Source organism: Ostrea edulis, chromosome 8 (assembly GCF_947568905.1).
Source record: "Ostrea edulis chromosome 8, xbOstEdul1.1, whole genome shotgun sequence".
In the NCBI taxonomy this organism is placed as follows: Eukaryota; Metazoa; Mollusca; class Bivalvia; order Ostreida; family Ostreidae; genus Ostrea; species Ostrea edulis.
The window spans coordinates 41,079,218-41,105,607 of NC_079171.1; the positions used below are offsets into that span (position 1 = coordinate 41,079,218).

The 26,390-nt window shown below is 34.5% G+C and overlaps 1 protein-coding gene across 1 annotated transcript in view; it reads left to right on the forward strand.

The window, feature by feature from the left end:
* The first annotated feature begins 3,342 nt into the window (after positions 1 to 3,342).
* LOC125682840 (multiple epidermal growth factor-like domains protein 6) overlaps positions 3,343 to 26,390 on the forward strand; it is a 90,933-nt gene continuing 67,885 nt past the window's right edge. Inside the window, exons 1-2 of the mRNA XM_056147618.1 lie at positions 3,343 to 3,661; positions 17,365 to 17,619. Of these exons, the coding sequence (XP_056003593.1) occupies positions 3,343 to 3,661; positions 17,365 to 17,619 (574 nt within the window). The remainder of the gene's footprint in view (positions 3,662 to 17,364; positions 17,620 to 26,390) is intronic.

Below are 26,390 nucleotides of genomic sequence, written 5' to 3' on the forward strand. Positions count from 1 at the left end.
AAGGCGTCAAAAGGCGTCACTGGGCGTTAAAGGGTTAACCAACTCTCGTTGACAATGATATTTTTCCAGGCTATCCCTTGAAAGAACTTCCACGTACGTTTTGCTGTTCTACTCCCATCTGGTTCAGAAAGCAAAATGCAGTTGGATAACTTAATTATTCTACTTCAAGGCATTTAGAGAAATTCAAAGAAAAGTAATGTTTGATTTCGCACTGTCTGAGTTTCCCTGCAGCTTTAAAAATTCTGTCTGGAGCATTATTAAATTGGTCATAATACCTGAATAAACAAGATGTGTTTGTAAAACACAAATGCCCCCGATAATGGTCAATTCTAAAGATGGCCAATGCCACAAGGACAAATATCTTGGTACCAGTAGAAAGATCTTGTCACAAGAAATGCTCATATGCAATATGAAAGCTCTAATATAAATTTACCATTTAGAAGTTATGACGAATGTCATTTTTTTAAAAAGTAGGTCAAACTCCAAGGTCAAGGGTCAAACATTTTTGTTCCCACAGTAAGGTCTTTTCATAAGAAATACTCATGCGAAATATCATATCTCTAGCACTTACTGTTCAAAAGTTATTAGCAAGGTTAAAGTTTCAGACAGAATGAAAAAATGACAGACAGGACAAAAACAATATGCCCCCCCCCCCCCCGATCTTCGAGGCATAAAAATATATTGATTACTTTTAGATGGGGAATCTTAAGAGTATTTAAGTTTTCGACAATTCATGAAAAGGGTGAGGGGGGTTGGTAGATATTTATCTTCATGCTGGTAAAATGTTTTCCCATATACTCCAATTAAGTTCTTTCTACACAGAATCAAGATATTTAAAAAAAACATTTTAAAAATGTGAATGCATACTTCATATTTCATTAAAAGAGACCCCCTACCAAAACAAAACGCCATACTCAAGGACCATTAATTTCACAATTTTGGTTAAGACTTCCTTGCTCATCCTAACAACTCACTCAGTTTGCCTATTACTTAAATATCCAGTAGTACTGAAGATTTTAAAGAATTAATATATATTCAATGAGAGAAATGTTTCAGTTCTCATGTACACAAAAACAAATTAGTATTTCATATTTTTAGCATCTCTTAAAATGTCTTATTTTGAAATATCTATCTTTTCATCCAGAATTTAGTTTTGCAGTGAAATAGTCCCAGACAACAAATTAAACCTAACAATGTAATTCAAATTCATGTGTTATTAAGACGATATTAAATCTTAATATGTACTTTTCTCAACAGGTAAGTTTAACAAAACTAATTTTCTCCCAAGTCTGACGAAGCTATTCCTTTGCCTCAACATGAATGTGGAATCCTCTGCCTATCAGTTGCATTATATGCTAGTTCAATTCTGTGTCTTCAATTAAAATAACAAGTAAGATTATGTAAATTAAAAATTCACCTGCTTTAGCTATAACATGGCTTACAGTTAAACTATCGTCAAAAGTTTTTGTAACGCTTGCATTCAAACTCGGACAAATTTTCTCCATTTTTTCTGAAACAATAAGACCGGGAGATAAATAATAATAAAAATAATAAAAAAAAAAACTTCAAGGTTGTGAAGGTTTACTTCATTTTTTTTGATTTCTGACAATCACAAAAATAAAATATCTTTTTTTGACAGTGAAACATCTTTATAGTGTGCATGAAGAGATTATAGAGCAAAACTAAGGAAGCCGCTAGGTGCCAGGGTATATAATTAATATTTATTTAACTGGCGGCCGCCACTTAATTTATGTGGCGGCCGCAACTTATTATCTGGCGACCGCCAGTTAATTTATATGGCGGCCGCCATATAAATTAACTGGCGGCCGCTACATAAATTAACTGGCGGCCGCCAGATGATAAGTGGCGGCCACCACTCAATTTAAATCATTTATATGGCTGTCACCAGTTATTCAACTCCTCTCTCTTTCTCTATCTCTCTAAAAATGAAAGGGGTGCAATCCCTCCCCAATGCTTAGTAATATGTATGTGATATATATATAATTTCGATTGTACTGTTAAATACGTAGAACAACGGGGTTGACCCTCCTTTTTTGACAACGTTCAATTCTGTTATTTTCACATGCAAACTAAATCATTTTCACATGTACAATAAGGTTAATTGGCGGATTGGCCCCCACCCCACTCTTTTGGTGGTAGTAATGACTGACAAAAATGTAATAATCAGTGAACTGATCAATTGAAGGATGAACGGAGCCCCCTCCCTCTAATCTAGGAGTACGAAGTTTGGACAAAAGAGACATTTTGGGTTCCTTTTCTGCTTGTCAACTGCAATTGTAGAAGAAAATTCTCCTCCGACTGTCCCTATACACTTTGAAAAAACGATTCTGTGTGTTTGCGTACTATTCTAAATCTTTCCAAAATAATCACTCAGTGATACGAATTACATTGTTTTTGCAACTGGCAGCCGCCATATATAAATTAAGTGGCGGACGCCAGATAAAATAACTGGCGTCACCAGTTAATTTATAAGGCGGCCGTCAGATAATAAGTGGCGGCCGCCAGTTAATTTATATGGTGGCCGCCAGTTAATAAGTGGCGGCCGCCAGATATAATAAGTGGCAGCCGCCAGTGAAATTAAGTGACGACCGCCACATAAATTAAGTGGCGACCGCCAGTGAAATAAATATTAATTCTATACACTGGCACCTATCGGCTTCCGTACAAAATCAATTATTCCTTTTATGCTAAATTCATTTTGTTTCACGAAGGCAGTTTTTCTAAAACTCGGGTATGCCCCTCTAATTTAAGGCTAAAAATCATATAAATCGCTTATTGCTTGGTTTAAACTCAATTTATTTTGGCTAATTCTTGTCAATACACGTCTTTTAAACTTTTTTTCAAAAATACTTGAAGCAAGACATAAGTTCAAGTTGAGTTTATCATATATTTGAATTTCTTTATTCCATCAATATCTCACTGAACACCTTTAGGGAAATTAACATTAGACTTGCAACACCCTCTTTGAAGTCCTTCACTGGTATTGGTAACGTCTCCATATGAGTGAAACACTATCGAGAGGGACGTTATCATTACTAGCATAACAATTTGTGTACCATAAACATATTCTCTGAAATAACAGATTTTTCTATTTTTTTTTATTCCTACACGTAACATTCACCAAATACTTAAACTTGTATGATATATATATATATATATATAATTATATATATATATATATATATATATATATATATATATATATATATATATATATATATATATCATATGACTGTAGAATTATACATCTCAGTTCATAAATAAGTTGTTGACAACTATTAACAAATCACGCACTTGTCAATTATATTTTTGAAATGGAAAATGATAATCTCCATACATGGCAAACTTAAAGATTCTATATCACTGATTGGTGACCTTGATGATGATTCACTAGTGTTTTCTCCTTTTTCAGAAAATATTGCGTTATTGAAACCTGCCTGGCAAGAGCATCCTTATGACAACATTTTAGGTGTTGCCGGTAATGCTGTAGATGGTGAAAAATCTGACCTATCTTATAATGGAGGACAATGTACCACATCTGCTGCTGATCAGCGTACCGCCACATGGTGGGTCAACCTTAGCAGTGTCCTCAATATACATCATATCACGATATTTCACAGGACGGAAAACAGCGAGTCGAGTATACAAAATTATAAGTTCTACATTAATTTCTTTCTAAACAAGTTAATCGTTTGCTTTCATGATGTTCTGTTATCATAACTAGATGTCTTAAATATATCTTTTTTTATTCGAAAATACTTTAAAAATTACAATTAGGTAAAATATTTCTAGTTCGCAACCTTCATTTCATCATGAATATGTAAAACTTATACGGTACCAATTGTGATGCACCAGATGCGCATTTCGACAAATAATGCCTCTTCAGTGATGCTTAAGCCGAAATTTTTGAATTTGGAAATGACAAAAAAACTTGTAAGAGCTAATTTAAGGAAAACTAAAGTGCCAAAAACTGGAGCCAAATTCGTCCAAGGATCAGAGCTATGCATGAGGGAGATATAATCCTGAATTTTGAAATGAATTTCTAAATTTTATCCCAGGAATTAAATATACATCCGTATTTTCAAGCTAGTAACAAAGTACTTAGCTACTGGGCTGTAGAGACCATCGTTGTTTTCTTTTTCCATTTGCATTTCTGGTAAGAATTGCATTAATAGTTATTCTTGTTAAGCTTCCAATGAAATTCGAAGATAGATTAAAGGGCTATGAAAATTACATGTAAGAGGTGCGGATGCCAAATTTTGCAATGGGGTGGAAAGTGGACTACAAAAGCCGGAAGGTTAGAGACCACATTGTGCTCGCTGGTGGGCCAAGACCCGAAGATTGGTTTAGATTCAGGGAGCAAAATATTTGTAGCCTGATGTTGAACCATTCGTTTGGATCAACAATATGGTATGATCGTCATCTTCTCTAACCCCTTTAGTCCGTTCATCATCTCTAGTTCTTCAGATGAAAGAGGCGGTTCGTAGACAAAAATAAACGGAAATATATCACACTCGTGAGGCAAACACCATCTTTAAATGCATTATGACATGTTCGAAACGACTGCTAAAACTGACGTTCATTGCTGATAGTTTTCTTGAGCTAGCCGATTTACAAACTTCCGGTTTTACGCTTGAATAGTGGTGGTCAAACTTTGAAAAGCCAAAATCTAGTATTGATTACAAAACCATTTTCATCCAATACAGAAAATTTGAAGACAGAGTAATGCTGTATATATTTATTTAAACCATGACGACAACAGCCAAAAATATCAAAATGTAATATCGTGAATATTTATAAATTGTGAAGAAAATTTTTAACACAACCAAAATATTCAAACTATTAGCTCAACCTAATGGCAAATGGAATGACTTAAAAGTTTCCTTCGTTAGCTTTTCATATTTATGTAACAATATTCGATTATCACCAGGACATGTTTTTTTTTTCTTCAATTGATTCTATACACGAACGCATAATCTACGCATTGACATATTTGTAAATCGAGGCAGCCTTCTGATAAATAAGTCGATGTCACAGGGCACAGAACAGTGTCCTTTAAATTCAGTGTTTGCCCAACTCTCTATTTTGTATTGCTTCCCAGTAGCTAAATACGTCGTTACTAGCTTGAAAATACAGATGTATATTTAATGGCTGTTATAAAATTTAGAAATTCATTTCAAAATTAAGGATTATCTCCCTCACGCATAGCTCTTATCCTTCAACGAATTTGACTTCACTTTTTTTTTGGCACACTGTTTTTGCCAATAATAGCTCTAAAACTTCATTGTTATTTCGGATTTCAAACATTTCGGTTGAACATCACTGAAGAGACATAATTTGTCGAAATGCGCATCTGGTGCATCAAAATTGGTACCGTATACGTTTTACATTATAGGAGTTATGAGATTGATCGGAGAGCCCTTGTTTGTCGTACTCTAAAGTTTGTAGTCTTTATAGGATATACATGATTAGATAATGTTCTATATCTTTATTTTTCATTTCTTAATTTTGTAAAGATAGATATTACATATATCATTTCTAGCCAGGGCAGACAGATGCAAGATTTTGATCAAGTATCTAATTGTCGAACTCGTTGAAATGATTTCTAGGATCTCTCTCTCTCTCTCTCTCTCTCTCTCTCTCTCTCAATATCTGTTTTCTTTCAATAGGTAATATCTCCTATTTAATCAGATTTTTGACATATGCTTTTGGTCACTTATCCCCTGCTTACAGAGGCAACAAACACGTACTCGACGTAATGAAATCTTTAGATAATTTCACTTTGCAACTTACACCCGCATTAGGCATGATACTGGTCAGGGTGATTGGTATTTTAAGTGTATCTACAAAACAGGGCACAGCTGTTTTGGGGCCATTTTCAAGATCGCTATTATGTCAATTCCATCAAAAGAACGTTTGACGTAATCGCAACGTCATTTTAGGTAAGGACTTCACAATCTTTCGCAAAATATTTAGGTTATTTGGCGCAAAATCTATCAATTTATCAATCTGGGGATAAACTGTTTTATCCATAAGTATGTTTTGATAGAGATAAAAATAATGGTGGCTTGTTTTATTTTTTGGCGATTTAATTCTTGCAGATAAGGTGGACAGAAGGTATGTCCATTGGTTTCTGTCATTAACAACTCTGGTGAAGTTTTTCCAGTGATTACAAATATTCTTCACTTCCGTTTCATTCATCCGCCTCCAGTAGCCCACTGGTTTTCCAGATTTTCTTTGTAAATATAGCAAAATAGCAAATAGAATTTGGTAGATTCTCAGTTGAAACATTTAACAACTATTATTCAAGTATTAATAACTCTTTAGTCCTTCAAAAGCGTCCTAAAATCATCAAGTTATAACTGTGTAGGAATGTCAACACAAAATGTCCCTCAACACCTTCGCATGTTGGAAATACATATCAAAATTTTGATCTTTAATAACCCATAAACCATAAAAAGAAATCCTTACCATGTACCTAATTTACATGCCACCATCTTGGATCTGAACTTCATTGGTCATTACATAGAGAAATTAATAGAGAAAGTATGTTAAATCACAGTGTGTAAAGTAACCTCTGCATAAACATGCGCTCCCTGCATCTCATCCAATTTCCTATGTTCGTATCTTCTCTATGAACCAACTTTCAACGTAACTAGTATGATATTCGGATTTCTAATTAAAGCATTGAAGCGAAGAATCCCATTCATTTGATTACAAGCATTACAGGAATATTTGAAAATTACGAAAAGTCCACTATTACACTTCAAAATACAACGGATATAAAACAAGGATCATGGATTCCAGCATCGGAAACGGAAAATTGATAAAGTGTTTTTCAGGAATCGGTTGACAAATGTACTGAATTATTTTTCATAAAAAATCGTTTTCGAATCAAAACAACCGTTTTACAGCATTAGTTGCAATTCGACGTTGGGACACCGGCGGGGAAAGTTAAGAATTAAAAAATACAGTCATGCACATAGTTTTCAATTTATGGAAAGAAATCTCAGTTGTAATGTAATGTCTGTGACACTTGTACATGAGGCTTCAATAAGAGATACAAAAAAGTGTAGGGGTGGTGGTACATACGTTGATTTGCCGAACAGGATCCTTTTTGCAATATTATGAGGTCAACTTTGTAAGTATCGGGGAGTGTTTTATTTTTCTTATATTTTCTTTCGTGGTTCAAATTTTGTGTTGTCGAAACTTATAATTGAGTCGATATTAAATGTACGCGATATAAAAAACTTGTCAAAGTTATGTGTTTAATGAATATTCAGAACTTTAAGATCACCTGATATCGAGCTCATGAATAAAGTGGTAAGAATTTTTCCATACGACGAAATTCGGTTGAAATCCGAAAAACTTGATTATTTTATCAGCCATTTTGAAACAACTGACAATCGAATAAAAGGAAATTATACTGATCCTAGAAATGAACTGTGGAACCTTAGAATATTTTAGTACTTTGAAATAGTTCTGTATATGGTGACCATTTAGAAAATGGCGGTACAACAATTGTGATGCTGGAAATGGACTTAGGGTATTGAAATTGCACTAGAAATGAAATTTGGTTAAAAAAAATTTGAATTGGCGTCCATTTTGAAAAAAAAATATGAATATATGCCTCCTCATTACCCTCTACTGGCCTATGAAGTTTTATTGGTTCTGTTGAAGTATTTTCATAAAATCGCGCAAACAAAGTAAGCAATTGAAAAGGAAATAATAAGAAAAATTTTGAGCTATAACTATGTTGAAATGCCAACAAAAAAATCCCTGAACACCTCCCCATGTCGGAAATGAACGGAGGTCATGCCAGAATTCTCAAATTACCCTAGAAACTTCATTTGGTTTAATTTCGGGGGGGGGGGGGGGTAGGGGTTGGCAGCAATCTTGAAATGGCTGATATTTTTTGAAACTATTGGAAATTCAATGGATCTGGAACCGAACTGAAAACCCTCAATTGACCCCAGAACCCAAATGTTGTAGACATTTTAGCACTTTGAAATATTTCTGCATATAATGATATGGTGGCCGCCACGGCCCAAACCGTGGTGGAAATGCACCCGGGGTTATCAAATTGCGACAGAAATAAGGTTCAGTTGAAATCATACAACCTTGATTTTTCAACGTGTATAAGGCAGCCAATTTTAGATGATATCGGAAAAACTGCGTTCATAAAAATTGTAAGAAAGAAAATAATAACTAGTGGTTCTAATTGTTCGTGAACAATTAGAGGGCTTTACTACATGTACCTCTGTTTTGAAAAGACAAGACTGTTTGATATGGTAAAATAGGGTAAAATAATATCTATTGTATTTGAAAATACTATATAAGACCTTGAAAATGATTAACATTTTATTTCCATGATGAACTTGAACTTCGATCTTGACCTGATTCTGAAGGTCAATGGTCATTCGGCTTAATATAATTGGCCCATGTCTCTACCTATGTCAATGTAAAAACTATAAGATTAATTAATGTTATTGTAGAATTCTAGGGTCAATAACTATGCTTAAGGGCCCTTGGATCCCTTCGGTTAACATCTCCATAAAAGGATGTTTCAATGTGGATTTATTAGTGAAAGTTCCGTGTCTCCATGACGTCTGGTTTAGTAGAAGTAGCAATAACAAGCTTTTCAACACGAGTCTCGGTAATTCGCAGAAAGGTCAAAGATCAGAGTTGCAATAAATTATGTGAAAAGCAATTAAGAAGCCAAGACTTATGCATATCTTATATTAAAAGTATCTCATGCAGGAAAAATGTATAAAAATGATATTTTCAGTATTTATGGATTACGTTGACCTTTGAACTTCGCGCGATTTTCAAGGTCAAAGGTATCTGATCTTATTCCAGTTGGTTGTCCATAAAACAATTAGTTCTCAACTTTGATGTTTTTACGTAGAAATCGTAAAACATAAGGGACCATAACTCCCCTAAAGGGTCATTGAATCCTTTTGTTAAATGCCCATATGAATTCAACTAGGTCACATCAATGTTTCAGCAAACGTTTTATGCTTCTATCTTTTACAATTAAATTTAGCAAATGTGACAATATAAACGGGGAGTTTTGCGTAAAGTCCAATAACACTGTAAGAAACGCAGGACCACACGTGATCATCTCTGGAGATGTTGAATATGATGGACTATAAAACTTTTCGATACATATAAAGATCTCAAGTTAGTTTTTTTTTTACTTCACAAATACGGCAGTATTATTACTGCAGTTAAAAATTGTGAAACATTCTCGAGCCCTATAGAGCTCTGATTTTTTTTTTTTGCATTTAGATATTTGAATGCAATTCGGCAAAGCTTTGAGCGCAGCTCTACATTCGCTGAAAATTTCAACTTGCTATCTTGAACCGTTTCCGAGAACACTCGGAGACAAACATATCCCTCAAAATAGGAAAATCATGAATATCATACGTATTAAGTGACGTAATTTCAATCGACAAAAAAGCTTTCGAGTCATAGTGAATGTCTATCATTCCTGCAAATTTCACGAAAATCGGTCAATGAATATCCAAAAAACTCGCGTTCATCAAAAAAATTGTAAGCCAAAAAAAAAAAAAAAAAAAAAAAAAAAAAAAAAGAAAAGAAAGAAAACAGAAAAAGAAAAGCTTACGTTCTTCCGTTTCCAACGGAAAACCTTAATAAGAAAAGATTTCAATAACAAATGGAGCCAAAAAGTGTGTCCCCGACAATATGTGTTCGGGAACATGATGATATAAATGATAAGAAACGAAGCAAACACAATTCATTAGGGAACATAACAGAGTTTAAACGTCACTGTTCCAATGAACACAGATCGCCGTCACAAAGGTTCATAATATACCATCCCTCTCTCTATCTCTCTCTGCAAAATTATTGGGGTAATGGCCCGTCGCCCTGTCGCCTAATTTTGTTCTAACGTCATTGCCTCCATTTCGGCGTAACAACCCTCAGTAGAACTTTATATCGCCTATGAAAACTCACATTACAAATACTTGTACATACATAGTCATCACTTAATGGATCGAAGGCCAACATATTTTAGAATACTTGAGTTATTTAATGTGTTTAGCATTAATCAGTGCATGTTTGACACCTCCAACAAATTATTTTGATTCTACCAAGTCACTTGCTACACCCCAAATCCAAGCGTCATGGTCTGGTAACCATTATTGCACGTCAGATTAATATTCATTCCGCTATATAGATATCTTAAAGAATTTATCATATTTTCTATTTCTGATTTAAGACATCTTATAAATTTAATAATATATCTTCTGATTTACAATATAAAAGATATTTCATGAAATACATAAGATATCTTATGAACTATATTTCTCATAAACTTCAGGAGAGAGCTTGTATTTCAAAGAGAATATCTTATAAAAGCTTCTGAGATATCTTATGAAAATAGAATACATCTTATAACTTTATTCTTATAAGATATCGTATAAAACAAACAAGACATATCATAATTTTTATACGATATCTCGTAAACATTATAGGTATCTTATATATTATGTAAGAGATCTAAGAAATTAATTTTCATAAGATATATCATCAACTTAACGAGGTATTTGGTAATATACAATGCATACACGATATGAAAAGTGATGATAGTGAAAAGTGAACAACTGTGATAACTAACATGTTCTATACGATATCTTATAAAAGCAAATTCTTATGATACCTTATAAAGTTTTTAAGGTATCATATACAAATTCATTTATGGGATATCTTATAAAATACAAGATATCTTATAAATCTTATGAAATATATCATAAAACATATACGATGCCTTATGTTTTATAATATGCCTTATAAAATATACGAGTTATCATATCAATTTTCTTTTGTAAGATACATTATAAGACTTATAAAATATATCATGAAAATTATGATATCTTATAAAGTGTATGATATATCTTATATCAAAACGGCATGTGGAAGGCTCTGGGTTCGAATCCCGGCCGCGACAGAATTAAGTAGTTAAAACGAGTACATTGTAGTACTAGTTCCATCACCAACGTTCGGCATCAGGTGTGAATGTCACGGGTCCTCGGAGATGACGTTAAAAACGGATGTCCCGTGTCACAGTAGGTGTGGTATGCTAAAGAACCCTCACTGCTCAATGGCCGGAAGCATCGAGCAAAGCCCTAAATTTGAAGCCATTTACCGGTCATAGTGACATCTCCATTTGAGTAAAAAATTCTCGAGAGAGACGTTAAACAAGATACAATACAATATATAAAAAACGTTAATAATATATCATATAAAGCATATGAGACATCTTATAACGTTTATGAGACATCTTATATACTATATAAGATATATCATATATTCATTGAGATATCTTATAAAAAGAAAATAACGGATACCTTGTATCTTTTCTAAGACATCTTATAAAAGATATGATATATCTCATTAACTTTAGACGATATCATATATCATTCATATGATATAAAAGTTATGACATGTTTTAAAGAGGAATAAATGTAAAATCGGCGTTCCATAAATCATATCACTCTATTTATGATTATGAAACCAAATTATTGTGAACTGGAAAGTCCCTGTGAATGTGAAAGAAGTGATGTCCTTTCTAGGATTTGCAGGCTACTATCGGCGTTTCATTCGACATCTTTCACAAATTGCAACGTAAAACATCCTAAGACGACTCGTTCGCGAAACTTAAGTGTATGTTGTCATCTGCGCCATTACTAGGATATGCCGATTTTCCGTTGCCCTTTAATTTGGAGACTGACGACAGCGCACAAGGATTAGGAGCCGTGTTATCTCAAGTACAGAAATACGTACTGTGATCATTGCTTACGCCAGCAGGACGCTCAGACCAAATGAAAGATCATCAAAGACCATGAGCAGTCTGAAATTAGAACTTTTTGCATTGAAGTGGAGCGTGACTGAAAAATTCCGAGATTATCTCATTGGAAGTAAATTCTTAGTGCATACATACGACAACAACCCTTTGAAATATTTATCATCGGCGAAATTAGGAACGTAGGAGCAGAATGGACTTCCCAACTGGCAGATTTTGATTTTGAAATTAAATACCGCCCCGGCAAACACAACACCAATGCTGATGCTTTATCCCGACTTTCCTCAGACGGTGTTGACATTCTGGATCAGTGTATCGATGGAACTACTATTCCTTCGAATATCAAAGCAGCTCAATCGTCTGTGATATATGTTAATGCAGTGGATGTTGCATACTGTGACACTTTTCCTAGTTATGTCAAAGATGATCTTGGGAATTTACAATCAAATGACAGTGTGATTGGGAAGTGTAAAGACTTTATCATGTCAAAAACAATCCATAAACCCAGTTTTGTGCGGACGAAGAACAAGAAAGTTCAATTTCTCTTACGACAATACAAATACTTGGTTATCTGTGATGGTATCATTCATAGACGGATAAGTGATCCTAAATTTGGTGATCTTGAAACGTTTGAAAGATGTTGTGCTACAAAGTCTAGATGACGAGAATGGACACCGGGAAATTGAACGTACTTACAATCTTATCCGACAGAGATGCTACTGTCCGCAAATGTTCAAGGATATAAGGAGCTATAGTCAGAAATGTGAACGCTGTGCCGTTTCTAAAATACTGCCACCCAAGATCCACACTAACATGGGACATTTAAGTGCATCAGACCCATTAGAGTCCGTTGCAATATACTTTTTCATACTGGAAAAAGCTCAAAGATATGACAATGTTTTAGTGATAACGGATGTATTCAGCAAATGGACTATTGCAGTTCCAACAAAAGATCAGATGGCACATACTGTTGCTAAAGTGTTAGTGAGAGAACTCTTCTGTACTTTCGGTGTGTGCAAACGTATTCATTCCAATCAAGGGAAGTGCTTTGAAGCCGAAATTATACAACAACTTTGCTCACTTTATAACATCAAGAAGTTGAGAACAGCATCATACCACCCCAAGGCAATGGACAATGCGAGCGCTTTAACAGAACACTCCATGACTTACTTCGATCTTTACCACCAGCCAGGAAACGAAAGTGGCCAGAATATATCAAAGAATTAGTATTTTCCTACAATGTCACGCCACATGCATCGACTGACTACTCTCCTTATTATCTCATGTATGGACGTCAATCGCATCTTCCAATAGATTTCCTTTCAGGCAGAACCACCGAACCTTCTAGTGAAATCAACATTGACAAATGGGTAGAATTACAGTCCTTGAAGCTTGTGTTTGCATATAACAGAGCTAAGAAAGAACTCACAGAAAACGAATCCGACCGAAAACAGAGACATGATTCTGGTAAATACGAAACAGAGCTCCAGATCGGTGACCATGTTTATGTTAGAAATCGTGGGATCAAAGGTCGAAACAGAATTCAGGACTGTTGGAGACAGGAAATTTACGTAATAGTGAATAAACCATGCCAATCGGTGTATAGTGTAAAGACATTGAATTCCTGTTGTGATCGTGTGAGAAACGTTAATAGAGTGGAAGTTAAACCAGTGATTCTTTAAAATGTGAATTCCTGTGTTTTAAAGTGTATATTTCTGTATGCATATATTGTTTATTACATTAATCTGGGGACAGATTAACTTTTTACGGGGGAGTATGTGGTAGTTAGTACAAATCTATTCTAATTATTTCTTATGTATTCATTCATTTTTATTTTTATTGTATTTTTGAAAAATTTAATAAATTTCGGATTGAGTGGGACTTCTACTGCGCATCGGATTGGGTTGTTTTTCTTATGCGAATTGGATTGAGTTGATATTTTTGTAACGCTAAATTCCATTCGTCATTAAGTATTTCTCAATAGTCATGATTCACCTTTAACTATATAAGTTACCGTTCAAACTGAATAAATCAAAGCAGTGTACATTTTACTTCGAAGATCTAGCTGTCCAGCTTCAATCAGATGCATCTTGTGGTACGTAAGAATCATATTTACTTAGGTCTTACCTTATTACAATATTTTCGTATATGACTCTTATTCTTAATTGCAACGTTTATACTTTATTGTATTTTTGCAGTTAAAGTTGTATATTTTCAGAATTTGTTTGTAAGTTCAAAGGTCAATTTCTTACAGAACATATTTTTCTATTATAAATGTATGCTGTATTATTGGTAACTTATTGTCAACAGTTTATCTAAATTATGAACTTGTACTTTTTGTCTAATACAATTGTTATTTGTTTTGCTTATAGGTCAATGACTTATACTTTTACTTATATATTTCTACAAAAAATAAACAACATAAAGCCGAAAAAAGACTTTCCTTGCTGCTCGGTTACAATAGTACTGAAGGATAGGTGACATGCCCTCTGCACAAGGTGTTTCCACTTAATAAGAAAGCACTGAAATCAAAACACAAAATCATTAGTAAATGTTTGGGTGGGAAAGCAACCAACAAAAACATGAGATCAAATAATTATGATGACAGAGTGATATAAATCTGTAATCCAGTTAAGATACATGTTCTCTCTCTCTCTCTCTCTCTCTCTCTCTCTCTCTCTCTCTCTCTCTCTCTCAATATCTGTTTCCTTTCAACAGGTAATATATCCTATTTAATCAGATTTTTTACATATGAGTATCTGTCATGACCCATCGCAAACACTTAAAAACACATCCTTGAAATAGCAATACGTTCACAAATAACACAAACAAACAATTTAACTATCATTATATCAGCATGTTTCATTTGGTCGCTCAGGTCCCTCAAATATATACAGGTATCAGAAAGTTTGAGATTTATATCCAGACATGTCACACGATCAACAAACATGAATAAAGATATTTTGAATGTGTAGAAAAAAATGCATGTAATTGAAAAATACTCACCGTAGACCAGCTGCTGAATACAGACAAACTCCCCTTAGTACATGTTCCACACCTCCAACAGAAGATTTTTTCGTGTACCAAATAACTCGGTACACCCCAAGTCCAAGCTTGATGGTTGGATGACCGTGCCTTTGTATTTATAATTATTAAACCAATAATTACCAATGACTGGTAACAATCAAGGAAGCGCATCGCACTTTCTGAATACGGTGTGTCAGTTACACGACTTGGTATGGAGCATTGAATATAAAACAAAAACACAAGAACAGACATGCTCTATTTAAGACATTCTCTCTCTCTCTCTCTCTCTCTCTCTCTCTCTCTGAGGTATCTGTTATGTCACATCACAGTTGATGAATTTAGTATAGGATGCATCTTCACCATTTTGCATTTTCCATCATACCCGAAAATGACCAAAACAATGCTTTTAGTAAGTCCATTTGAAAAGACATGACAGACACTCTTGAAATATAGATGAAGACATTTTAAATGTGTACGAAAAAAAATAATAATTATTGAGAATTACTCACTGCACACCCTTATCATTTTTTCATTTTTTTTTTATTGTTGAATACAGGTTAACTACCTTTGGGAGCACTAATTATCACACCCAGCCAATGCAAAATTGCACCAATCAATATATGCTCAATTCTGATGATCTTGATTAAAGGATAGAAGTACGGGAAGGTTATAATCAGATACCACAAAATGTTCTTAGTTTTATGGTGTGAAACATGTATTAAGTATATTGCTAAACCTTTCCCTCGCCACTCGATATGGTCCCTTGCTTTAATCGACAAAATTGTACCAATCAAGATAAATTCTGATGGTTTTGATTAAAGAATAAAAATACAGAGGGGTAACAAGCTAAACAGAAACCACTAAGAGTTTAATTACTCCTGTGAAACATGTACTAAGTGGGTTGTAAAACTAACGAATAATGATCCATCTCATAACTCCTATAAACAATACAAAATAGAGAGTTGGGCATGTACATGTGTGTGTTGTTAAACTTTTCTCTTATCACTCGATTTAGTTCATCGCTTCGCTCTGCACTACATATCTTGGTACTCGAGAACCTTTTACCAACATATATCTATATCTGTTTTGACTTTTTACAAACCCCTACATCTAGTCATACTTTAAGGATGGATACTAGTTAAACAGTATTGTAAAGGAAGACCACTTTTAAATCATAAAAAGAACATATTTATCATTCCTTTGACTTCATCATCCAGCCGCCTGTGTGCTTGCATAATCATATGCCTCGTTCACACGAAGAGTTTAATTCGCACTAAACGTAAGTTAATGCGAATTAAATCTGAACCGCGTTCACACGGAGATTTTAATGCGCATTAGTTTACTTCGAATTAAAATTGACGTCGCGATTTAATGCGAATTAAATTTACTTCGCATTAGCTCCGTGTGAACGCTAAGCGAAGCTAATTCGAATGAAATGTAGACGCATGCGTAATGGCCAATTTGGGTCACATGCATCATACCCATGGTCAGCTATATATATTAATGTTAGTTTTGTACGAGAAACTAAGCAAAATGATAATAATCACTAAAAACATGTACAAACAGCATGTCATTAGATAATGTCAGACGTAAATCTGTGCTCTGCATAGGCATACTGAGTAATACATGTGGAAGGAATTGTTTTTAAATACGACAACAATGTTTTAAAATAGTGATAATATGATTTTCTTTTTTACATTTTTTAAAACATATGCCGCTCATTGTTATTTTTTATACCATATGACGTCATAGTAGACTTATAATGCGTATTAGTAATTAAAAATTACGTCATAACAGTAGTCACCGGAATGGGAAAAAAGACGTTCCGAAGTTTTAAAATTGGGCCCATGAAGAAACCATATGTTGTCTAGATTGAATGCTGGTTGTCGGAGGAAATAACAAGTAATTTCTTGGGAACATATAAATAAACACGACAAAAAACTCCTTATGTGTAGATCAGAATTATGTATGTAGGCCTAAATTGTAAACATGTAGTATACTGCATGTAGGCCTATATAGCGTTTTGAACAATGAATTCTGTATCTACACAAAATTCATTAAAATATCTATAAAAATAATAACATAGTCTATTCTTTAATTTATTTCGCGCACCCTTTAATAGAGATGCATACGAATTTAATGCGCATTAGTTTACTTCGCATTAAATATTACCGCCGTGTGAACGCTATTTAATTCGAATTAATTTAATACGCATTATTTTACTTCGCATCAAATTTGATGCGAAGTAAAATTTAATGCGCATCCGTGTGAACGAGGCAATAGATCATGAGTTCGAATGTCACAAGGGTTTTATTTTCCACTAAAATTACTCTCACTAAATAAATTGAAATTTAACCTTTAGTTTGCAAAATATCAAAGTATTTCAGATGTGATATACATCCTTAAATTCATTTTTTAATCACACTAAAATAATAAATTGCTTGTGTTGTCATGAACGGTATTAATTCATAAAAATGCTTGATTTTTAGATTTTAGGAACTTTTTTACACCGAGATTTTTAGGATTTTACGTTTTCGTATCCAACACAACCAACAGACTAGACGGTCATCTGTGTTTCCACGACACGAACTACGATATGTCCACCATACCGTCCGTCATCAACATAACCTGTCCAGTACACGGACAATATGTTATCTTTTACAATGAAAGACTCTCAGGAACTACCTATCCTTATGGTTATTCTTTCCACGCATTCAACGATCTCTGTGAAGTCGAAGTTTACGGTAAGTTAGAAAATTGTGTTTCCACGACACGAACTACATAAAATTCGCTATACCGGTCGTAGTCAACATAACCTGTCCAGTACATGGACATTATGTTATCTATTACAATGAAAAACTCAGGGGGTACCTATCCTGCTGATTATTCTTTTCATGCGTTCAATGATGTGAAGTCGATGTTTACGATAAGATTAACTATTGAAAGATAGGCCTATATAATAATAGGCCAAGAGGAATAAGCGGAACAATCTATAACGGAAATATAGCAATTGGGTATATTAGAGTCGGACTGAATGTAAAAGAAATATATGAATTTTTTTTTTGGTTAGCGAGCATCACTTCCCTCTCAAGAAATACAATGTGAATGCTACGATCTATATAATGTACATTGAAATATCCGCAATAGGCGTCACTTTCCGTTTAATTTAAGTCAGGAGCTTGAGATGAATCCGTATATATTAAAGGCACGGCTGTTGTTAACAAACATGAGACGTAAAAAGATTGATATGGTATTCTTATCTCATAAATGTGGTGCATATTGCAAGTGAGATAAATCATTACCTTTATCACACTCCCGTTTGATAAAGCACTTCCGGTCAGAACTATTTTTGACAGTGTCTCCGCTGTGATGACATATTTCCTATGTTGATGCATATCGATGCATGAAATAAGGCGTATAACTTGTTATTCTGTATTTATTTAAAATTTCGTTTATACGAAAATAAAAATGATATTGCCCCAACTGATATAAAATGCAAGTTAGCGGCCATATAAAAGTCAACTCGATTGATAACTACTCAAAAATATTAAGATAAGAAAACGAAGAGATGTCCACACTATCATCATCAACAAGGAATCAACCGCCTATTGGACAAGAGTAATCAAAACTACCTCCATATACTGCGTTACCAAACATTCACAAGCACAGTCTCTTTTCTTTGAGAGCCATATTGAATGTAATGAATCTCAACAGCTTTACTTACTTACTTACTAAAGTGCCTCAGGATTTCCTCCCGCCCTCAGATTCAAACAAAACAAGTGAATAAAATCCAAATTTACAAACGCTTCTATATTTCATTGTAAACTGTTGAACATATTAATAACACTACATTAAAATATTAGGTCTATTTTCAATGATCGTTGTTATTCAAAAAGACAGCAACATCAAACTTTTACCAGAAGGCCAGACCTGCGTCAAAAATAAATACTCGATCAATAGTTGTTATTTTGTTGGAATGGCAAAGCCATTATTAATCATCAAGTGTATCCCTTCTAAAACAATTTTCATCCATGGTTTCTTTTATTAAAATGCCCTTTCGTGCTGTATATGAATTATGGAAAGCCGTAGGGTACCCCCACATTATTATTATTTTTCCATACATAAAATACAAAAATTATAATCGTTTCCAAAAATTAAAATGTTCCCCTATTTGCCGACATTATTATTATATCGCAGCGATAATAATAATCTGTCCCGATTCTCAGACACCAAATTATACTTTCATCCCCGAAAGAAAAATATTCTTCATTTATGACATTATTATGATTATAAATACTGCCGCAATAATTATAAATTGACCCGATTGAAAGCCACATATTATCTTTAGAAATATAATCTTTCCACTACAATAAAAATTACTGAACATCGCCAACAATAATTATCTTTTTTTTTATTTGAACGCTACAGAACATAATCTGTACTGACAATAATAATTCTGGACCAGCCAAAAAGACAACATTATTATTGTTGGTGGAAAAGATTTGGACGATTGAAACAGAAAACGTTTGTCTGAATCGGATTCGCAATAATAATATCCGACTACAGAATGGCAGATATTATTTCATGCATGACTGTGCAAGCGGTTGGTCGAGAGGGACATCACGTTACGTAGTTTCACTTTGACTTTATTATGTAAATGGTTGTTTGCCGAAAAGATATCCTGGTATGTGTTTCTTTGGAGGATGATCAATGTGAATAATTCAATGAATCAATCTTTGTTGGAACCGGAGTATAACATTTTATATCTTTGTGACATGACACATAGAAAGGGAATTTTATCAACATGGCTGCACTGTCACTGTTTTTTCGTAACACAGGCCACCCATAGGGCTCATGGGGCGTGTGACCGGTCAACAGGGGATGCTTACTCCTCCTAGGCACCTGGTCCCACCTCTGCTATATCCAGGGGTTCGTGTTTGTCCAACTTTCTATTTTGTATTGTTTATAGGATTTACGAGATTAATCACTGTTCGTTATCTTCACCTTTCATGGATCTCTTTATTCTGTGTTTTATGTTGATTTCTTAATGTACTGAATAGGGTGTCATCACATGAGGTGTCCATTTCTGGTACAGGAACAACCTTATCGGGGAGTGGGCGTGTCAGTACTAAGTAGCACCTCCACCGCTAAACCCCACATCATTTTGTATGCATGATCATCCTTCTGCTTAGACAATTCACAAAGGTGGTACTAAGTACACATAGGTCATGCAGTTAATTGTTTCCCAGCTATTCACACAACGATCTAAGGATGCATACAATGTATAACTAAGGAGGTACCTTACATCGTCATAATGTCAAACTTCCTTTTAAAACATGGATGGAAAAAATCAATATCAGCAACATTTATATATTCCTGTTGGATTTAACTACCTAGCCAAGTAGCTCAGGTTAGGAAACTGGTTGTTGAGCTGTAGGTTGTGCGTTCGAGTCCAGCAGTGATTTTAAAAAACAATTTCCAGATATCATCAATTCATTTGAAGAGAGCAACAATTCAATCATAGCTCACGTCAATTCAGCAGAATAATTACTGTTATCACCAATTCAATTAATGTATGCAAAAATTTTGAAATGAAAATATGCTAAAAAATTATTTGAAGAGATCATTGACTTGTTGCATGCTTCAAATGAATTGATAGTATCTTCAAAATAATTAAAGATGACTTAAATTATTGAGTTTATACTGATTTGGCACTCCATACAACTGAGCCAAATACCTCAATAAGCTTGTCTGATCAGAATGTCATTGTTGCAAGTCCTCTTTCAATTTTTCATTTGGCATTTCAATGAAACTTAGTAGAAATTATCATTGAGTTAACAACTTTTAAGTTTGTTCATTTCAGGTTCCATGCCACCCTCAAAAGGGAAATAGACCTTATATCAATCCATGAAATATAATAAAAACCAAAATATCTTAAAGCATCTTATACGGTGCCATAATCAAGTGGTCCAGTGTTTCTTAACAAAGACTGATTACCAGAAAATCACCCGTATAAGAAAGTTAAACTTTTTTTTTTCATTTAGACGTACCGATAGCACATGATAAATAAGAAGGATATTTCATTGAACTGGGAATCAATTGCAAAATACTTTTAAATAATTGCTATAATGAGGGTTTTAGGAGAAATCAACACCAATCATGGTTCAAAGAGCTATATCGTCTTAATCACATTAGCCCTAGAATATTTAAACACTGTCACATGACACATTGTCTAAAACACACACACACACACACACACACACACACACACACACACACACACACACACACACACACACACACACATATATATATATATATATATATACAATTATGTGGATGCATACTGTAATTTACATTATAGCAACGAACATGACTATTTTAGATCAGAACCTTGCTTGGGCAATCATAGTCTATGAAAGAAAACACTTTAAGAAATATCAAAGACAATTCAATAAATACATGTATATAATTTATTACACAATCATACATATCTGACATTAATAATACATATCAGAAGGTGCTAAACATTTTGAATATATAAATGTATAGAAAATAAATTTGTTTTTCTGTAAACTTCTCCTGTGGTTAGCAAGTTTAACAGTACAAAGGTTCATGGGTGTTTTTGTAGGGGATGGTGGAGGGGGATGGGGGTGTTCAAACAACATATTCCGTTCATGAATAGCCTTTAGCTTTCATACCAAATGAAATTCTGTAAAGCTCCACATCTAAAATATTTCAACGATAAAAAAAACACCCCAGAAAATGTGAATACATGTAAATGTATCTGATTAGTTAAATACATAAAACTATTGAACAGAAATGAGCTGGCAATAAAAGCAAGTGTATAAAGTCATGGAAACAAATGCATATTCTACAACATCTCTTGATGTTAAAGAATCATCAAATGCATCATGCACTCCCTCAGATATATGCAGAGATGACGAGCATAGGTCCAGTCTCTCAAGGCGTCAAGCAAAGGCAGATATAGATGTTGCCACACACGTAAATACTTCCTCAATATCTTGGAAATTGTTTAAATACAAGTCAATGTAAATTAGGCACTGCATTTTGTTGAACTGCATAGAAGTATTGTGAAGCACCTAAAATAGAAAAAAATATATTATAATTGCACAGTGAGTCTCTAGACATATTCAACATACCCAGTATATAAATTGAACAAGAGGCCCACAGGTCTAAATTTATCGGTCACCTGAGTACAAGTGAAAAATTATCACTACTCCCAAGGGCTATGGAATATACGTAGAAATAATTTCCTGTTCTGAAATCTAAAATAAATTTTAACATTCAGCAAAAGTATAGAATAAGATGTGTTCTTACAACTTCAATGCCCTTATAAGTGCATACACTGATGAAAGGCTTCACAAGAGATGTTTGTAAAATACATATGCCCCCAGAGTGCAAAATTGAAAAGGGTTATACACACACGTCATTTAATTGATAGTAGTATCATCAATGCAAACTATTGAGCGGAGAATATCTTCCTATGTCAAGAGTGGATTGACCATGTGACCCCAAAATCAATAGGGGTCATCTTCTGAAGAAGATATACCAGTGTACCAAGTTTGATGTCTGTCAAGCAAATGGTTCTCTAGACATTGAGTGGTCAGTATATTCCTATGTCCAGTTTTACCTTTGACCATGTGACCTCAAAATCAAAAGGGGTCATCTACCCCTTAGGATGTACCAGTGTACCAAGTTTGATGTCTGTCAAGCAAAGGGTTCTCAAGATATTGAGGGGACAGTCTATTCCTATGTCCAGTGTAGATTGACCTTTGACCTGAAAAACAATATGGGTCCTCTTCTCATAACCAAGCCACCTATGAAATATCATTATGATCAAGTGAATGGTTCTCAAGATATTCAGCAAACAACATGTGTTCTACCGACCGAATGACAGGTGCAAAGCTAAATAATCCTCTTTTTTGAAGGGGGTTGGGGGGCATAATAGGTATATTAACATTAAAAGATATGACTAATTTTGACCCATCCTAGAGTAAAAACCCTGGGTTGTGAAATTCACCATTTTTTGTACATCTTTTTCTGCTATTCCTTGGTATGCATTTAGATTTTCTGTAGTATCATCAAACTTGCACATAAACACTATATTCTAAGTTTGACCCCACCCTGGGATCAGAACGTCTACCGCCCGGATCATGAAATGTACAACTGTGGTAAATACTTCCTGCTTTACATATTAATGTATTTAGTTTTTCTTAAACGTGTGGTTGTAGAGAAAAAGATTTTTGAAAATTTGTAAATTTTGGGCAGTTTTTGTCCCACCTCTACGATCATATGGGTGCAGGAATCCTAAAATTTACAATTTATGTTCCCCTTGTCCCAAAGATGCTTCATACTAAATTTGAAAAGAATTTGACTGGTAGGTATCAAGAAGTTAAAAATGTTAACGCACGACAGCAGATGACAACCAATTGCAATATGTCACTTGAGTTTACTCAGGTGACCTAATAAAGTATTGTAGAAATCATTAAAATGTAATATACTAAAGCAATTATACATATACAATGTATATAAATCACAACTTCATTTACATTGGTTGATGTATGCTGCATAATATATCTAGGATGTGATTATAAATTTGGATACTTACATGTTTTGCCACACAGAGTACACCACATCAATGATGTCAATAGCCAAGTAATGGTATTGATGTAAACAAGAGCTCATGATACATATTCCTCACCTGGGTCACCTTGGACCTGCAGTTGTTCAGCTTTTGTAATTTCTACAAGATTTTTTTCCAATCTTTAACTTCCATGAACAAGAGGCCCATGGGTCACATCACTCACCTGAGTCACCTTGGCACATAACTAAAGACTCTCCATATACATTTGCATGTAAACCTTCGTCCCTATTATGGCCCCAACCTACAACTGGCGGCCACGATTTTTGCAAACTTGAACCTACACTATGTCAGAAAGCTTTCGTGTAAATGTCAAATTCTTTGGCCCAATGGTTCTTGAGAAGATTTTCCCTATATTTGCATGTAAGACTTTGATCCCCTAATGTGGCCTCATCTTACCCCCGGAGACCATCATTTGAACAAACTTGAATTTGCACTATGTCAAAAAGCTTTCATGTAAATATCAGCTTTTCTGGTTTAGAGGTTCTTGAGAAGAAGATTTTTAAAGATTGTTCCTATATATTTGTATGCAAAACTTTGATCCCCTATGGTGGCCCCATCTAACCCCCGGGAGCCATGAGTTGAACAATTTAGAATCTACACTATTTAAGAAAGCTTTCATGTAAATGTTAGCTCTTCTGGTCCAGTGGTTCTTCAGAAGAATATTTTTAAATGACCCTATTCTATTTTTACCTGTTCTTGATGATCTCCCCTTGGAAGGTGGCCTGGCCCTTTATTTCAACAATTGAGAATTTCCTTCACCTAGGGATGCTTTGTGCCAACTTTGGTTGAAATTGGTCCAGTGGTTTTTGAGAAGAAGTCAAAAATGTTAAAAGTTTACAGACGAACAGACGGACGGATGCCGGACTACAGGTGATCAGAAAAGTTCACTTAAGCTTTCAGCTCAGGTGAACTAAAAACTTTTGACTCATAATTCTGTTTACCTGATCGAGATATAGGATTCAAGACAGGGGATACTTACTCTTCCTAGGCACCTGATCCCAATCTCTGGTATATCCAGGGGTCCGTGTTTGCCTAACTTTCTATTTTGTATTATTTATATGAGTTATGAGATTTATCACTGTTTTTCATCTTCACCTTTCATTGTAATCCCAACCTAAGGGTCATGACAACCGAACTTCAATTCACATACTGTAAAGCAATTTCTATTCATGATGAATTTAGCAATTTACAACTGGTTCTCGGTGATTAATAATCGGGACCAAGATAATCTTAAACAAATACAAAATACATTAATGATGGGGTTCTCGGGAACTTCACGAAAATTTCTCACATGCGAATAGAATTTGGTTTACAGTATCATGGATATCCCTCAATATCAACATATTGCTATTCTGGAGAAAAATCTTTTTTAAAAGATATTCTTTTCTGAATGCATAACCCTACTTCCTGGGCCACAATTTGACCAAACTTGAATCTACACTATGTCTTCAAGCTTTCATGAACAATTCAACTTGTCTAGCCAGTGGTTCTCAAGATAAAGATTTTTAAATGACCCCACCTATTTTTGCCTTTTCTTGATTATCTCCCCTTTGTTGATGGGTGACCCCCCAATTATCCAACTTTGAAGGATCATTTGTGTCAAGTTTAATTGAATTTGGCCAGGTGGTTCTAGAGAAGATAAAAATGTAGTTTACAAACAGACAGATAACAGACAAGAGGTGATCAGAAAAGCTGACTTGATCTACTAATAATAAATATATGTCACTGTGAGCGTAAAATCTCACATAGATATATACATGTAACACTATTTTATTTGTGTTACCTTGATTTAGTACAGATTTTCCCTAAGTCACTGAATTGCCATTTCCTTCTAAACAGGATTCAATGAAATGCTACAACGATTCCATTCTCTGTTCCAGGATCCATACATATCTTTTGAGAACACCCTTAAGAAAATATGACAGAAGCTCAAACTTTTAAGTTTTATACATGGAATTTTAACATCAGAGCAGATTCTGTCTAACATCAATTCTTGTGTAAAGGGACTGTCTAGGGTAATTCCATACATTTTATATCCAAGTCCAAAAGAAGAACAAGTTCTCAGTGTTTAGAAATAATTATATTCTGTTGTAATTGAACATATATGTTATAGATATAAAATATTATCTTATGAAATCCAAGGGAAGTGGTGGATTTAAGGGGGGGGGGTGGAGTGCACCCGGTGCGTGCCACCATACATTTTCAAATTTAAGGTAAATTGTGGTATCTTGTTTAGAAAAGTATAATAAACGATAAAACCGATACTAATTTCACCTTATTATGAATAGAAATAGTACAAATGACTTAAATAGGAGATGTATTTCAAGCCCTATAAAATCTGTAAAAATCCAGGAGCTTACGGAGGCTTTGCCCTCTGGGCCCCCATCATGGCTTTGCCTTGGACCCCCTAGGGGCCTTAAGGCAGCCCCCAGATCCCTGCCTAATAAAGTGGCGACAGTAATATTTACCAAATATTGTTCATTAAAACTGAAGCAATTTTCATTTCAAATCCCAAGGGGGATTTCCATGAATATTTTCATAGTAAAGTAACAGTTAAACTTTATGTTTAAAAAATTAATAGGAGGATCCCCTCCTCAATACTATGTGCCGGGAACTGTACAATTTAATTACATCCTAAAAATATCATTATTGTGTCTCCATAATATACTTCATGGATCTACAGAGAGACAATTGTACCGATATGATGTTTAACCCCCCCCCCCCCACCCCCCCCCCCCACTTCTTCGACGCCACCTAAAGCAACTGGATGATTGCAACAGTCTGAATACCCTTGCCTTATTTGATTTTGAGGACAAAAGCCTACTACTACGTGCGACTAAGTTGTGT